The sequence below is a fragment of the Periplaneta americana genome, chromosome 4 (genome assembly GCF_040183065.1).
Source record: "Periplaneta americana isolate PAMFEO1 chromosome 4, P.americana_PAMFEO1_priV1, whole genome shotgun sequence".
Classification (NCBI taxonomy): domain Eukaryota; kingdom Metazoa; phylum Arthropoda; class Insecta; order Blattodea; family Blattidae; genus Periplaneta; species Periplaneta americana.
In genome coordinates, this window is record NC_091120.1 from 200,554,918 (window position 1) to 200,571,592 (window position 16,675).

General features: G+C 36.6%; 2 protein-coding genes across 2 annotated transcripts in view; one reads left to right on the forward strand and one right to left on the reverse strand.

Annotated features, from left to right (window-relative positions):
• spel1 (DNA mismatch repair protein spel1) overlaps positions 1-16,675 on the reverse strand; it is a 128,943-nt gene that overhangs the window by 88,061 nt on the left and 24,207 nt on the right. The window lies entirely within an intron of this gene.
• LOC138698590 (putative uncharacterized protein DDB_G0271606) lies at positions 1,640-15,194 on the forward strand. The gene is made up of 2 exons (XM_069824624.1): positions 1,640-1,791; positions 8,839-15,194. Exon 2 carries the CDS (start codon positions 8,839-8,841, stop codon positions 13,921-13,923), a length of 5,085 nt encoding a protein of 1,694 aa, XP_069680725.1. The 5' UTR covers positions 1,640-1,791; the 3' UTR covers positions 13,924-15,194.

Sequence of the window (16,675 nt, forward strand, 5' to 3'; positions counted from 1 at the left end):
ATCTCGAAAAGGAAACAAAAATGAGCAAAATTATATTGAACTTTCTGGTTTGAAATATCTCAAAGAATAACCCCCTGAAATTAATGACATTACTTATAGTTCACCTTGTATATAGCCATATAGCCATGATAATTTTGCTCTTGCTTAATAATTGTTCCTTTGGTCATAATAGTTGGGGGAGGGGGGGGGGGAAGAATCCGTAATAATTACGGATAATACTTGTATACCAGTATGTATTTTTCTGTATGTGCTTTAATCTTGGTTGAGTGGAAGAAAAAGCCAGAAGGCCTTAACTCTGCCAGGGAATATAAAACTATTATTATTATTATTATTATTATTATTATTATTATTATTATTATTATTACTTACTTACTTACTTACTTACATATTGGCTTTTAAGGAACCCGGAGGTTCATTGCCGCCTTCACATAAGCCCGCCATTGATCCCTATCCTGAGCAAGATTAATCCAGTCTCTACCATCATATCCCACCTCGCTCAAATCCATTTTAATATTATCTTCCCATCTACGTCTCGGCCTCCCCAAAGGTCTTTTTCCCGCCGGCCTCCCAACTAACACTCTATATGCATTTCTGGATTCGCCCATACGTGCTACATGCCCTGCCCATCTCAAGCGTCTGGATTTAATGTTCCTAATTATGTCAGGTGAAGAATACAATGCGTGCAGCATTATTATTATTATTATTATTATTATTATTATTATTATTATTATTAAAAATTCTTAATACAGTAATTGACATCTCTATTAGGGTGATAACATTTATCAGCTCCTCAGAAAATCGTTATACTGAGATTTGACTGTGTACATAAACAAAGAGAGTCAAAAGTCTAATATTTACTGTTCACAAAGTTACAGCAACTTCAAAAGACTCTCCACTAATTCTGAAGAACTCAGTACCTCTCTCAGGTTGTCAGCAAGTGGTCCATGATTTGATTTACAGTGAGAGTGGAAATTTACCTCCATTTCACGGAAATGGATGTTTGTCCTTTGTCTTATACTTGTACTGTGACGTCTCTGCGTCGTGATGACCACAAAGTCAGAGAGGCCCACTATGTGAGAAAGTTTGATGTTTGCATAAAAAGGCCAGAACATCTACATTATGATGTGCCTCAAGAAGAATTATATTTCACTCTGGAGTAGAATTTAGAAGAAGGAAGGGATAAAATGTACGAGATTCAGAGGATGCTCATTCCATGGAGTATGAAACCTTTGGAAATGCTTACAATCGACGCCAACACCTGAAAATTCGGGTGTGGTACCAACAGGACAAGATCTGCAGGCCTACAGTAATTGCTACTAAAGTAGGAGTCAAGCAAGGGATTTCATTTCTTCAAATTCTGACAAACTGCTTATCTCTGACGTCAGAGATGATACAGTTGGTCAGTGCCCCAAAGTGCAATGCGACATGGGCAACCTTCACAACAACGAAGTGGGGCAGCTTCGCGGAATGGCGCGTCAAGCAACTGATAACTCCACGCATTAAAAATCCTCGAGAGGCTACACCACAGAGATCAAGGACTGGAGTCTGCGGGCTAGAAGGGCACAAGTTACGGCACAGTGCGGAACAGTAATGCTGAAAGACATGCACCACCAGAAAACAGCCAGCAGTTATGCCTATCATGCATGCAAGTTACTGTAGGATGAGCAAGGCATCTGAGAGGGGTGATATATAAAACAACGGCTATGCAAAATAGCATCACTATCAGCTGGAGAAGCTCCACACAGTGTGATAACTGCATCTCGCATAGGGACAGGTGGCGGCGTTATCACAGTAAGTCTTAATGCATTCATTATCTCAGATTCTTTCAGGACCTGCACAGCTATCTACATAATTCTACAATTTGCACGTAAAATCAGGTAAAAATGCGATGTATTTATTATTAGCGAACAGCTAGAGCATCACCATCTTTTCACAACGAAGGTCTGGGTTCAAATCCCATTAAATTCGAGTGGAATTGAGAACCGTTTTTGCAAAACTTGCTAACTGCAAAATTGAGATTTTGATGGATTCGTTAACATAAGGCAGGCCTCTACATGATGTTCAAAGCGTCTTAGTAAAATTGGGTTATTTCTCTTCGTTGTAGTGTGTCAAAATGTGATCTTTTTTTCAAAACTTGCTTTCTGCTCTAAGTGAGAGGTACAGCAAAACTTGCTTACTATAGTGTTTTGTCTCTCCTGTAAAATTTAGTTTTTTCAGTTAGCAAGTTTTGCAAAAACGGTCCTCAATTAGTCCTGAGTAGAGATTGTTATTGAATAGTTTTCTTCTGGATGTGTGTTTATTTGTGACAAAGAGAAAGTGATATATTATACTAGTAAACTATGAAAGAAGTTTGTGTTAGACTTTATTGCACGAGTCAATGTTTAAATTAGTTAGTTTCCTAATTTTGACGGAAGCAATAACTGTATAACATTATAAACTTGTTTCATAAGCTGGTCTATGAAGAAAGGGTTGCTATGACAACAATGATGTATTAAATATTATAGCATGGCAAATCGTTTCATAATGTTAACTTTATGGCACAAGTTATGCTGTCATAATAGACGTCATTACGTTTTAGTTGTCATGGTAACATTTTTTACGGCACTGGTACAATAATGTGGCATATTATGAACGATTTTCACTAATGATAAAGATTGTTAATGTTGGTGTACAATACATACACATACAAGGTGGAGACGATGTAATTACGCAGAATGGAGGCAATAGAATACATTAAAATAAATCATAAACTTATCACCGATACATGTTTTGTAATTAAGTGCATGGTTAATTAGAACATTAAGCTGAAAGTCTGCATAGCTCGGCAACAGAGCATCACTGGCTCACCTACAAATACACACGAACTCAGGTCTATATAATAGCATTCTGTCCCTCGTCAGTGCAGCAGGGTTGCCAGACTTTCTAATGGCAGGAAATAACAATGTGTGTTAATCTTTTTTTTTTTTAATTTGCAAGAATACCGTCCATTTCATTTAAAGACTGCATAGAAATAAATAATTTCTTATTAGTTTCTCTATGATAAGAGTAAAAGTCAGAATTGTACAGATAATTCTTATCGAGTAAAACAGGGAAAATAATTTATTCTGAGGAAAGTATTCTAATTAGTGTTAGAATATTTTGTTGTACTCTATCCAAGGAATAAGACTGTTAAAATATAAAGTATATTTATTTATTTATTTATTTCATCAATCTTTGTTCACGTCATGGCGGATTAGATGTATTCCAGTTCTTAATCCGCCATCACTCTCTATACAAATACAACAAAAACTAATACATATTGAACCTATAAGTATCCTCTGTTTACAATACTAATAGTAATAATAATAATAATAATAATAATAATAATAATAATAATAATAATAATAATAATAATACACAACTAATAATAAATATAATTCTTGTATTTAAAACTCTTACTTTAGCTTTTTCATTTTTTATGCTCAATCTCTTAAGAATTATTCTGTTAACTTCATTGACTACTCTTCGTAGTTTTTTATCGTGTGACTACTCAACATTTATAATTCCATCTCCGTTAGAGCTTTGACTTTCTCTTCCCATCTAATTTTAACTCTAAAAAGAAATTTTCCTAATTTATGCAGATTGCTGGCGTTTAGGTGACCATTTTTTATAAGCTACTATAGCGTTTATTTGTAGAAATTTTTTAACCACCCAACTGTGTCTCAAATCATTCGTTGCCTGACACTTAGCGCAATATGCATTGCGTCTTCAGCTAGTCCACACAAAGGACATTTATCCTTCTCTATGTTCCCTCTCTTATTCTTGAGTCTCCAGATACCTAATCTCCACCATGCCATTCCTGTTCTCTCTTCCCTTGAATTTAGTCTAACATATTCTTCCTGTTCCCAAAACTGCTTCACCTCCCTATAGTACTTTAGTGATAATAGGTCTTTAATATTACTAAAAATATCTTGTCTCGAAATTTCGTTTGCCCTCTCTTTTATTATTCTTCTAATAGTTTTCATATATAAAGTATATGTATTTTTAAACCTCACTTAACCAAACATTGCTTAACTGAAACCCGGTTTAACCAAAATGTTGGAGCAGAAATGCATACCATATTTTTTTGGAACATAACTCGCAATTTTTTTAAAAATACTTTATAAAATATAACTGCACCTTATCTTCCGAAGGTTTGTCAATCTGATAGCTACCATCCTGATTTCACCCTATAGCAAGGCTACAAACAAGGAAATATAAATTAAGAAAAATTTGATTTTTGCACCCTCAGTTCACCTGTTTTATGTTCAGTAGGAGTTAGTACGTGTATGTTAACCCAATCAAATTAAAGTTGTACTTTTTTATGTACCTTTTTTTCCATCTACTCTAATAATTGTGAGCCAGTTACAACTGAATGAGAGGTGACAACTGATTGCGCATGTATTGTAATAAAGTGCATGCATTTGCTTTACACTGTTACACATACCCATGGATTATCAAAAAAAAAAAAGTGATCTAAAATGACTCTACTCCCTTTAGTTCGAAAAGAACGCACGCGCACACATCCCCCCCCCCCAAAGAACCAAGTTCACGAGTATGTATTTTGGTGTTATCTGACATGAGATCTGTGGATGCCATACAATGGCATATGAGTGATTCTATGATTAGGGATATTTTCGACTTCGTAAAAAATTATTTTCGAAGTTGGAAAAATAAATACGAAAACAAATTTTGTCGGTACTCAGCAGAGCTGAATTTTCAATAACAGCTGTTTTTTTTTACTTATTAAAAATCAATGCTCCAAGCTATTGACATTGTGGCCATACTAATGACTCAATCCTTAATTCTAATGTTGAGATTTTATAGGAAACCTAAAACTTAATAAAAATCAACCATGTTTAAATAGTCACTGAATTGTTTTAAGATTCATGTGTTTCGTAACTAGGTTATGTATACATAGAAATTGTTACTATGAATGTACTAGTAAATATCATTTAATTTTAATTTTGTTTGTTTAATTTGGGCTAATAACTTGTCAAAAAATAAATCACACATGTTTCAGTAAAAATTAAACAGAAGTATCATTAGCATGGCAAAGCATCATTGGCACGGACCAAATACATCCATGCTAATGACAATGATGATGTCCATGTCAATGACGAAGAAAGTTAGTCATCTTTGATTTGTCTCTTACTGTCCCCAAGTTTGGGCTCAAGTCTATTATGCTATCAAAAAGAAGTGCGTTATATGGCAGTAATATATATATATATATATATATATATATATATCCCCCCCCCCAGATAAGCTGGATTTCAGTTAACCGAAGTTTGGTTAAGAGGGGTTTTACTGTATTTATACATTCAGTTAAAACTTTGATATGTAAGATGTATATATAAGTGACAGATGGATGTAAAATAAGTAAAAAAAAATTGCACACTGTACCAAGGATACATAGGCATATACAATAGAATACATCACTCAGTTTGGGGAATGAAACTACTGCTCTGTTGATCTAAATTTTTAATTTTTCTTTTGGTTTACAAATGGAGAGCAGAACTATGATAGATAAGAGAGGTAATTAATGAAGGGCATGTAGCATGCATGGGAAAATCCAGAAATGCATATAGAGTGTTAGTTGCAAGGCCGGAGAGGAAAAGACCTTTGGGGAGGCCGAGACGTAGATGCGAGGATAATATTAAAATGGATTTGAGAGAGGTGGGATATGATGATAGAGACTGGATTAATCTTGTACAGGATAGAGACCAATGGCAGGCTTATGTGAGGGCGGCAATGAACCTACAAATTTCTTAAAAGCCATTTGTAAGTAAGTATATTAATGAAGGGCGTGCAATATATTATTTCCTCTTCATATGAAACAATATTCCAAAATTAATCCCAGCCCACAACAAATTTTTCACTATGGTTCACTCAAAGTGTATCGTACATGCCTATTACCACTTTAATACTGCCGTTACAGATCAAACAAGTGGTCACACAGATCTGTAGCTGCTCTCAATGCCGAGATATTACTGAGAAAGACCACACAGCATGGCTAATTTTATATTCAAATTTGGTGCCCTCAAGCCCTTAGCGAAGGGAGGTGACGTTATTGGGCATGGTCGCACAAGTTACATTGGTTCATGGCCTAACTACTAATAACATTAGTATTTGGATATGGCTCATAGTATTGTTACAGTAAACATTTGAAATTCTGCCATGTTTGTTTCACCACGGATCACAGTCTTATTTGGTGCAGGAAAAGACGTACTCTACATAAAAAAAATCGTCTGAAGCTGACTCCCAGAAACAAAATGGAAAGAGAAAGAACGTTGGCTGTCAAAACAGTGAAGGTATGTGCTCACTTACCGAAACGGGTTCATTTGGAGCATTTAAAATTTTATTCTTTGCACTATTTTAAATCGAGCATTGTCCACTTGGCCGTATCTCCACTGTGCGCATGGTCTGGTTCCATCCGGAATTCTGGCCAGAGAAATCTAGACTGATTTCCGTACAGGCCAAGATAGAAATAAAGAAAGTCATGACAATATGTGACCCGTTGCGCGAAAAGGGAACTATAGTCGCGAAAGGAAATTTTACAGGAGAACAAAATAACGAATTTGCTGTATAAAAACTGCATTTCTATGTTTTGACATCTTGCGCTACTTGTAGGCTTTTTCACATACTAAACTAGGACGTAGTTTTACACAGTGCTTTTTAAATACCTAAATTTTTCTTATAGTTGCTAAGGAAACAAATTAAAATTTTAATTTGCATTTTTCTCGAAAAGTGCAAAATGTAATATCAATATTCAACAAGTAATATATTCAAAACTATAGCACCTAGAACCATGATTTTTTTAAAAGCTCAGTATTTCATCCTCTTTTTGAAGCCACAAAAAAAAAATGAAAAATCCGACTTTAGGTCCCATTTCCTGCAACTAGTCACATATATTGATAGCAAGGCTTCCAATCACGGTAATATTGAAGGCATAAATGAAATGGATGATGCAAAGTTTATTTTGTTATTTCTTCCAAAGCTAACACAATTAAAAATCCATTTTCCTCAGAGCTACTCATTTCATTTCCAGTTTTAGTTCAGAATACAAGGAAGTAATGTTCTCCTCCTATTAGATGACCAATTCGGAAATGCAGAAAAGTGAGAACTACTATAATAAAAATCTAAACGCTCCAAATGAATCTGTTGGTAAGTGAGCACCTACTTTTACAGGGATGGTTGTCTCTTACAAAAGCCTATTCCAGAAGTCTGCATTCATGATCTTCGAATACTGCTATGTCTGCCAATTTGCTATGCTAAAGCTCTGTAATATAGCAAGACATATCTTGGCCCAATTGTTTGGATTAGCCAGGTATAATAGATCCAACACATTAGATGACTCTTCAGCAGGGCCGCTGACAGAATTTATGGGCTCCTATGCAATACTGTATTCGGACCCTCTTGAAAAAAGTAACAATTACAAGTTACCAGTTATTCTAACCATAATAATTGTTTGCAAAATAAATGAGTGATAACCCCATACACAAATACGAACTTAAAAATATACACTTTTATTACGTTGAAAACGTTTAGCAAAACTTCACATTAACACAATATATTATATTCATAAAACATTATTCCTAAACATCTGTAATTTATAACTTGCAGTCAAACATCAACAAACAACTCTCCTTGATTTCACTGATGCAAAATCATCAATTATGTAATCAAAATTTAAAGATCTAGCAAGATCGCTCTCCAGACTAAGGAGCCAAGGTTACTCAGTCGTTCTTGACACATTGTTTATCTGAATACATTTTTTATTTCCTTCATTTTGCTGAAGGATCTTTCAGCATCAGCAACTGTCACAGGGATTGTACAGAATATTCTAATGGTTATACAAATATTTGGAAATAAAGTATCCAGTTTTTTTCCCATAGACTATTTAGGAGATTCATAGGTTTCAGTGGGGTTGGCCCTAAATTAGAGGCATGAATTGATTTTAAATAGTTCGGCTCATCACTGATCTCTTTATTAATACCTTCATAATGTTTTTCAAGCAGTCTAGCACCCATATTAATATCTTCCAGTTTTTTCTGTCTCTCCTTGTGCTTCTCAGCTCCCGACTTATGCCTGTACTTGTCCATTGTGCAGTTAAACTATAACCAGTAACACTAATGAACAGAATTTACTAAACAAATGACAATGAAAAGACGAAAGTTTCGACGCGAAAAATACAATGTACTGAAAAAGAAACATATCCTGCGACTTCAGTTTGGGAGAGTCCACTAGCATATTGTGGTGGTAGTTAAAAAGGACAAGCCAATAAATAATTGAACGTGTTCAGTACAAGCGACGGGAACATAGTTCAGGCAAATGCCGGGGCCCTCAATTGTCGTGTCGGTGAACGTTAATGCGGGAAACCGATATTCTATTATATAAAATTCAAATATTTACATATGAAATGGTAATTTGTATTAATTCTACTATTGTTGAGTTAATATGTCAAATTTATGTAACAAATATTCTTACAATATTTTACAGTACCCGTATGTATCTGTGAATAATTATTCGTGATAATAAAAAGTAATCAGACTCAATCTGACAGGCCCTTATTGCTCACGGGCCCATATGTACTTGACCCTTTGCTCCCCCCCTTCTCGGCGGCCCTGCCCTTCAGGTCTTACAGAAATTGTATATAATTCCAAAACATTGGAGAAGTTAAGTTCCAGTACATGGTGGAATACCTTCAGGTTTTGTTGAACTTGCTTGTAGTTCCAAAGTATAGAAAATGTTAAGTCTCAGCACAAGGAACATCCAAATGTCTTCTTCTGAATTATACAGTCCTCATTTCTCTGTTCACAGATGGCTGCTATTACTGCAGTTCTAGTAGTAGCCTTGATGGTGGCAGGAGCAACAAGCAGCCCTGTCGCACACCACCAGCAGAGGCCAGCTACTAGTGACATAAACGATCCAGCAGTGACGGACGAACTGGAGGATATTAATCAACGCAATCGGCGCAGCTATTCCAGTGGGTTTGAACAAGATCCACCAAACACTCGAACGTACCACTTCGAGCACCGTGGACCGGATGGAGAGCACCGCACGTATCACGCTTCATACCGCTTCCAACGTCAGCACTTTGGAGGACAACAACATGCAGGATGGGGAGCAACTGGATTTGAACCAGCACAAATCCAGTCAAATAGCGCCTTGGAATTTGGGGGCCAGCAGACTTCAGACAGCCAGATGCAGCAGATGACTGCTGGGCTTGAAGATGGGACACCGCAGCAGAGTACCTTTGCATTCCACAGAAGTCGTCAGCCGGCACAGCATTTCCAACAAGAGCGTCACTTTCATCACAGAGAAATCCAAGTACAGAAGCCTGTCCACAGTCAACGATCTTACACGTTTGAATTCCAGCAGCCTGTTGTGACTCAACAATCTCACTTGCGCTCACTTGAATCAGCACAAACACAACAATCTCAACAGAACACTTTAGACTGTGATGAACCTGTTACCTCACAACAATCTTATCAATCCACGTCTGAGTTCAAACCTGTCACAACTCAATCTCACCGACGTACATTCCAGTTACACCAACCCATTATTACTCAACAATCTCACTTGCGCTCACTCGAACTTCAGCAACCATCACAAACACAACAATCTCATCAGAGCACATTAGAATTTGAGGAACCTGTTATCTCACAACAATCTTACCAAACCACATCTGGATTCAAGCCCATTATCTCACAACAATCTCACCAACGCACAGTTGAATTTGAGCAACCAGCACACACACAACAATCTCACCAAACAACATCTGTTATCTCACAACAATCTCATCAAACTACATCTCAATTGAAGCCTGTTTTAACTCAACAATCTCGCCAACGTACACTGGAATTTGAACAACCAGCACAAACACAATCTCAGCAAACAACTTTAGAGTTTGAGATACCCGTTATCTCACAACAATCTCACCAGAGCACAATTGAACTTGAACAACCAGAACAATCTCAACAAACAACATTAGAATTTGAGGAACCTGTTATCTCACAACAATCCCATCAACGAACATTTCATCACCGACGCACATATGAGTTCCATCAACCTGTTATAACACAACAATCTCATTTTGAATTTGAGCAACCTGTTATCTCACAACAATCTTATAGACGCACATATGAGTTCCAGCAGCCTACAGCAACCCAACTATCTCACCAACGCACCTTCGAGTTTCAACAACCAGCACAAACACAAGAATCTCAGCAAAGTGCTCTCGAATTTGAACAAACTGCACAAACTCTGTCTCAACAGAGTAATTCTGATTTTGAGCAACCTCTTATCTCACAACAATCTCACCAACGTGCACTCGAATTTCAGCAACCAGCACAAACACAACAATCTCAACAGACAACTTTAGAATTTGAGGAACCTGTTATCACACAATCTCACCAAACATCTGTTGCCGCACAACAATCACATCACCGTACACTTCAGCAGCCCGTTATCACACAGCAATCTCACCAGCGCACGTTTGAGTTCCAACCTGTTGTCACACATCGACGAACATACGAATTTCATCAGCCTATAATAGCCCAACAATCTCATCAGCGCACATTTGAGTTTCAACAACCTATAGTAACACAACAATCTGAACAAAATTCTTCTGAATTTGAGCAACTTTCAAACACAGAACAATCACGACAAAGGCCTCTTGAATTCCAGCAAATTACGGAAACTCAATCTCAACAGAATACTTCTGAATTTGAACAACCCATCATCACACAACAATCCCATGTCACACATCACCGAAGAATATACCAGTCACATCAACCTATAATAACCCGACAATATCAACGTACTCTTGTGTCACAACAACCAGCACAAACTCAAAGTTCTTTTGAATTTCAGCAACCTTCAAACACAGAACAGTTCCAGCAACGTTCTCTTGAAATACAGCAAACTGCACAAAATCACGCTCAGCAGAGTACCTTTGAATTTGAACAGCCAATTATCACACAACAATCTCATCAACGCACATTTGAGTTTCAACAGCCTGTAATAACACAACAGTCTCAGCAAAATTCTTTTGAATTTCAGCAAACTGGACAAACTCAATTTCAACAGAATGCTTCCGAATTTGAGCAACCCATTATCACACAACAGTCTCACTCTCGCACATTTGAGTTTCAACCTGCTGCCACCACTCATCAGCAACGCACATATGAATTTCATCAACCCATAATAACACAACAATCTCATCAGCGCACTTTTGAATTCCAACAACCTGTTGTCACACATCACCAACGAACATATGAGTTTCGACAACAACCAGTCCAAACACAACGAACTTACACACTCGAATTCCACCAACCAGTTGTCACACAACAAACTCATCAAAGCGCATTTCATATTAAACCAGTTACTACCCAAGTACACAATGAGCAGCGTACATTTCAGCACCAGTTTCAACATCAGGGACAAACAGCAGAGGAACTGATGGAGCAAATGTTTCGTGATATAGCTGAGCAATGGCAACAAGAGCATTCTGGTGACCAGACACATTCCACTGGGGCACGTGGTGATCAAGGTCCAGGTAAGGATGAAGAACAAGATGACAATCAACAAAACGAGGGAAAACAAACAGGATGGAACAAACAGCAACAAAACTCCAAACAGACAGAGACAGCTGCAATCATAAATGGCATCTTAGAACCAACAGGAAAAGAAGTACTTAATGATGAAAACACTGAAAGAAACGAACGAAGACAAGAAATGCAAGAAGAATCTCAAAGAGAAAGTCCAATCACTGATGATTATGATGATAACACTCAAACACTTCAACAAAATACTATGCAAGAAAACTTGCAACAGACACAAGGTCAACTTACAAGAGACAACAATATTGAACAAGTTGGACAAAATCAAGAATTCGGTGATGAACTTGGACAAATTTCAGATGGTGATAACATTCAACAAAGTGGACAAAACCAAATCATTAACGACAAACAAACTCATGGGCAAGGAGTAAATGGCAGAGATATTCAACGTATTGAACGCATCCCAGATGACGATGGTGATGATGTCATTCAACAAGTTGGACAAGTCATTAATGACGAATTTGGACAGGATCATCTAACTGATGACAAAGACAATCAACAAGTTGGCCAAGTCATTAATGACGTATTTGGACAGGATCATCTATCTGATGACCAAGACAATGAACGGATTGTCCAACATGAATTTGGGCAGGAAACACAAGATAAATTCACAGATGGCCATGTCAGTCAACAAGTTCCCCAGCTTTCAAGTGATGCTGATTATATTGAACAAATAGGGCAGCAAGCTCAAAATCAAATGTCAGCTGACCGTGATACCCAGCAAGTTGGAAAACTGTCAGACTACGATGAAATTCAACAAACTGGACAAAACCAGGTAATTTATGATGAATTTGGACAACAAACACAAAGTCAATTATCAGATGTCCAAAACATTGAGCAAGTTGGACAACTGCCAAGTGACGAAAACCAACGAATTTGGCAAAATCAAGTCATTAACGAATTTGGACAACAAACACAGAGCCAATCATTGAATGCTGATGACATTGAGCAGGTTGGACAACTGTCAGATGTTGAGACTCAACAAACCGGACAAAATCAGGTAATTTATAATGATTTTGGACAACAAACACAAGGAAAACCAGCAAATGGTAAAGACATTCAAGAAATTGATCATATTTCGGATGATGACAGTAATGATGGTTACTATGCCTTTCAAGAAACCGGGCAAAATCAAGTTACTAATAATGAATTTAGACAACAAACACAGTCTCATGATCAAAACAGTGAACAGATTGTACAGAGTCATCAAGTGTATAATGAATTTGGGAAGGAAATACATGATGAGTTTAATCATCAAGTTGAAAAGCTCTCAGATGATGATGATATCCAACAAACTGGACAAAATCAAGTCATCAATGACGAATTTGGGCAACAAACACAGGGTCAACTGTCAGACATTCAAGACATTGAACAGATTGGACAATTTTCAGATGATAAAATTCAACAAACTGGACAAAACCAGGTCATTTATGACGAATTTGGTCAACAAACACAGGGTCAACAGTCAGATAACCAAGATATCGAGCAAGTTGGACAAATGTCAGACAATGATGGGATTCAACGCATTGGACAAGGCCAGATCATTTATGACGGATTTGGGCAACAAACTCAAGGTCATCTATTAAATAACCAAGACATTGATCAAGTTGGACAACTGTTAGATGATGAAACCCAACAAACTGGACAAATTCATCAAATTTTCAATGAATTTCGGCAGCAAACACAGGACCAATTTGTAGATGGCAGGGATATTATGCAAGAAGGACAAAGTCATCAAGATTTAAACGAATTTGAACAAACACAAGGTCAAGCAACAGACGAAGATACACAACAAATTGGACAACTATCAAATGACGACATTTTCCAACAAATTGGACAAAATCAACCTTTCAATGAGTTCGAACAAATAAGCCAAGGTCAAACATCTGATGACCAAGACAATGAACAAATACAACAATCTTACCAACATTTTAATGGATTTGGACAGGGTCAAGGACGTCAAGAAACTGGACAGATGCAGCAATTTAGTGATGATTTTGGCAAACAGGAAGCTACAGAACCACAAATAACACAACAGAATTATTGGGAAAATGAAGAGGAACCCAATCCATCAGATACGCTTCACCAAGACCCAATACTGCAGCGCTCACATGTGACTGATGTAGGTGTGATTGACACAAATGCATTTGAACCAACGCCACCCACACGATGGTGGAACAGAGTTGGAAATTCCGTCTCTTCTGCATATGAGAAAACAAGGGAGAAAGTTTCATCGACCTATAAAGGACTTGTGGATAAAGTGAAAGAGAAGTACGGGTGAAATCCAATAGTAATGTAATGGCCATATAGACTTTAAAAACTGTGATAGCATTTCATGCATGATACTCTGTGTGTATTGTCAACCAGTATCTGAATTATATCACCTTGCCAATTTATTTTAGTACAGTGGTTCCCACAAGTTAAAATTGTAACAAGATAATATCTTATTCATACAGCAGATCAACTTCTTTTTTAATATTCTTAATTTCACATCCAAAATGATTACCTAAAAAAATTGGAAGTCCTTTTCTTGGAGAATTGAAATATCTTAGATTAAGTTGTAGCACTACAAATTAAACATGTCTCAAAATAATTTATAACAAACGTGTATTTGTCAAGAACAGTAAAACTAAATCAAGACAGATTAGATGATATTAGAATAATTTTGTCACATAAAATGTAATTTTTTAAGCAGATGAAAAAGCTTCAAATAACACAATAATGAAAGAGAATGTAACTTTTTACAGACAATTCTTGTAAATTCCATCACTGTGGGTTGGTAATTTAAATGAAAATATTAAATTAATTAAGCTTGAAGAAGTTGAAATTATCAATACGAAACTTCACATTATGCAAGCCTATTTTTATATACAAACATTGTGATTCGAATAACAGTAAAATATAAATACTACAAACATTTTGAGATAAGGAGTAACTGGTAAACAATGCTTAGGTTTCTCGCGAAATATAAAACCTGAAAAATATTAAAATACCTAGGGCCGTATTCATAGACATTTTTAACGCAGGCTTTCGGTGGATGATCAGAGTTTTTCGTATTCATAAACCAGTGTTAGCGACAGGATATGATTTGAATTCTGTACAAGTAACCATTGGATAGCCGGGGCTAGCTTAGTACGCTCGTAGCGCATGCTGCGAAATGTCTATGAATAGCATCCCTACAATTTAACCTTCATCTGCCAGCTGTCCAAAGTACTAGAACTTTTGTGTGTAACTGAAGCTTCTCTAACTATTCTTTTCCCATCTGTCACCTATATTCTAACAAAATTGCTATTCTGGATCACCTTGTATATTATGTACAACATCCACAAATCAATAGGAGATTAATGACTGTTCACTTTTCTTTCTATTTATGCAGAGTAAAATAATTTCACATGAAATGTTGAAAGTGTTAATTTGAATTACTGTTTAGAAATCACAAGTCATTCTTAATATACTGATTCATATCCATCCACAAGTGTGTAATCATTGCACATGTATGAAGTAACTTAAATGCCTCATCAACATTTTAACAAAATAAACAAGAACTACAAATCTTGATGCCTTTTTATAAAAGAAATATCAACTACACCTTCAATATCCATTCTTTCTAGATTATTCTTATTACAGATCCTGCCATAAATGTTACCTTCAAGAATAACGACATTCCATCAGAAGAATATTTCTGCTATTTGTATTGGCACCTTAGTTCTCTGTTTTGATATGACTCTCCAGGTTTCACTCTGTAAAGTATTAGAGCACCGTCCAATATTCTAGGCAGCTTTAATTGTCTCCTCCTCCCCTCTTTTTTTCGTTGTTAATGGTAAAATTCCAAAACATTATTGAGGAATCAGTATTTTAAACAGTTGTTTTATTTTATTGGGTTATTTTACGACACTTTATCAACAGCTTAGGTTATTTAGCGTCTGAATGAGATGAAGGTGATAATGCCGGTGAAATGAGTCTGGGGTCCAACACCAAAAGTTAGCCAGCATTTGCTCATATTGGGTTGAGGGAAAACCCCGGAAAAAATCTCAACCAGGTAACTTGCCCCGACCGGGAATCGAATCTGGGCCACCTGGTTTCGCGGCCAGACGCGCTGTTACTCCACAGGTGTGGACTAAACAGTTGTTACAAAATATATTCCAAGATACTTAATTTCAAACTACAAACACATTCAGAGAAATTTATGACCGAAACTCAGCATAGATTCAGGAAAAGTCGTTCTTGTATAGATCCAACTCTACAGTAGCATGTGGACTTGAGGCCAGCAGTCAGCTGGCTGGTGAGTCCTGGCTCTTAATGGTCTGTTGCGCCACGGATTTGAAAATTAGAAGCATATTTTCTCTATGTATGTTTAGCCAACAATCCTAAGACTGGTTGGAACCTCATAAGTGACATCACTAAGGCATCACTCATGAGGCAAATAAGCCAGAAGATAATGGGGTAAGATGACCATGTGAGAAAGTAAAACTATTGTACTTAGAATTCTACAGAAGTGAGAAAAGTTGTTTAGCATATAAATTTAAATGAAGTGAACAACAAATAACCTCACTAAAATTGTGAGCATGAAAATGTAGCACACGAGCAGCACCAGCACCAGCAGCATTATTATTAATAGTAATAGTGGTAATTAGGGAAAACACGGAAATTTTACTTGAAGCAAGTAAAGCGATCGGTTTGGAAGTAAATCCCGAAAAGACAAAGTATATGATTATGTCTCGTGACCAGAATATTGTACGAAATGGAAATACAAATATTGGAGATTTATCCTTCGAAGAGGTGGAAAAATTCAAATATCTTGGAGCAACAGTAACAAATATAAATGACACTCGGGAGGAAATTAAACACAGAATAAATATGGGAAATGCGTGTTATTATTCGGTTGAGAAGCTTTTATCATCCAGTCAGCTGTCAAAAAATCTGAAAGTTAGAATTTATAAAACAGTTATATTACCGGTTCTTCTATATGGCTGTGAAACTTGGACTCTCACTCTGAGAGAGGAACATAGGTTAAGGGTGTTTGAGAATAAGGT

Excerpts from the sequence above, each read along its gene's own strand:
- LOC138698590 (XM_069824624.1), top strand. The coding sequence starts at position 8,839 with ATGGCTGCTATTACTGCAGTTCTAGTAGTAGCCTTGATGGTGGCAGGA.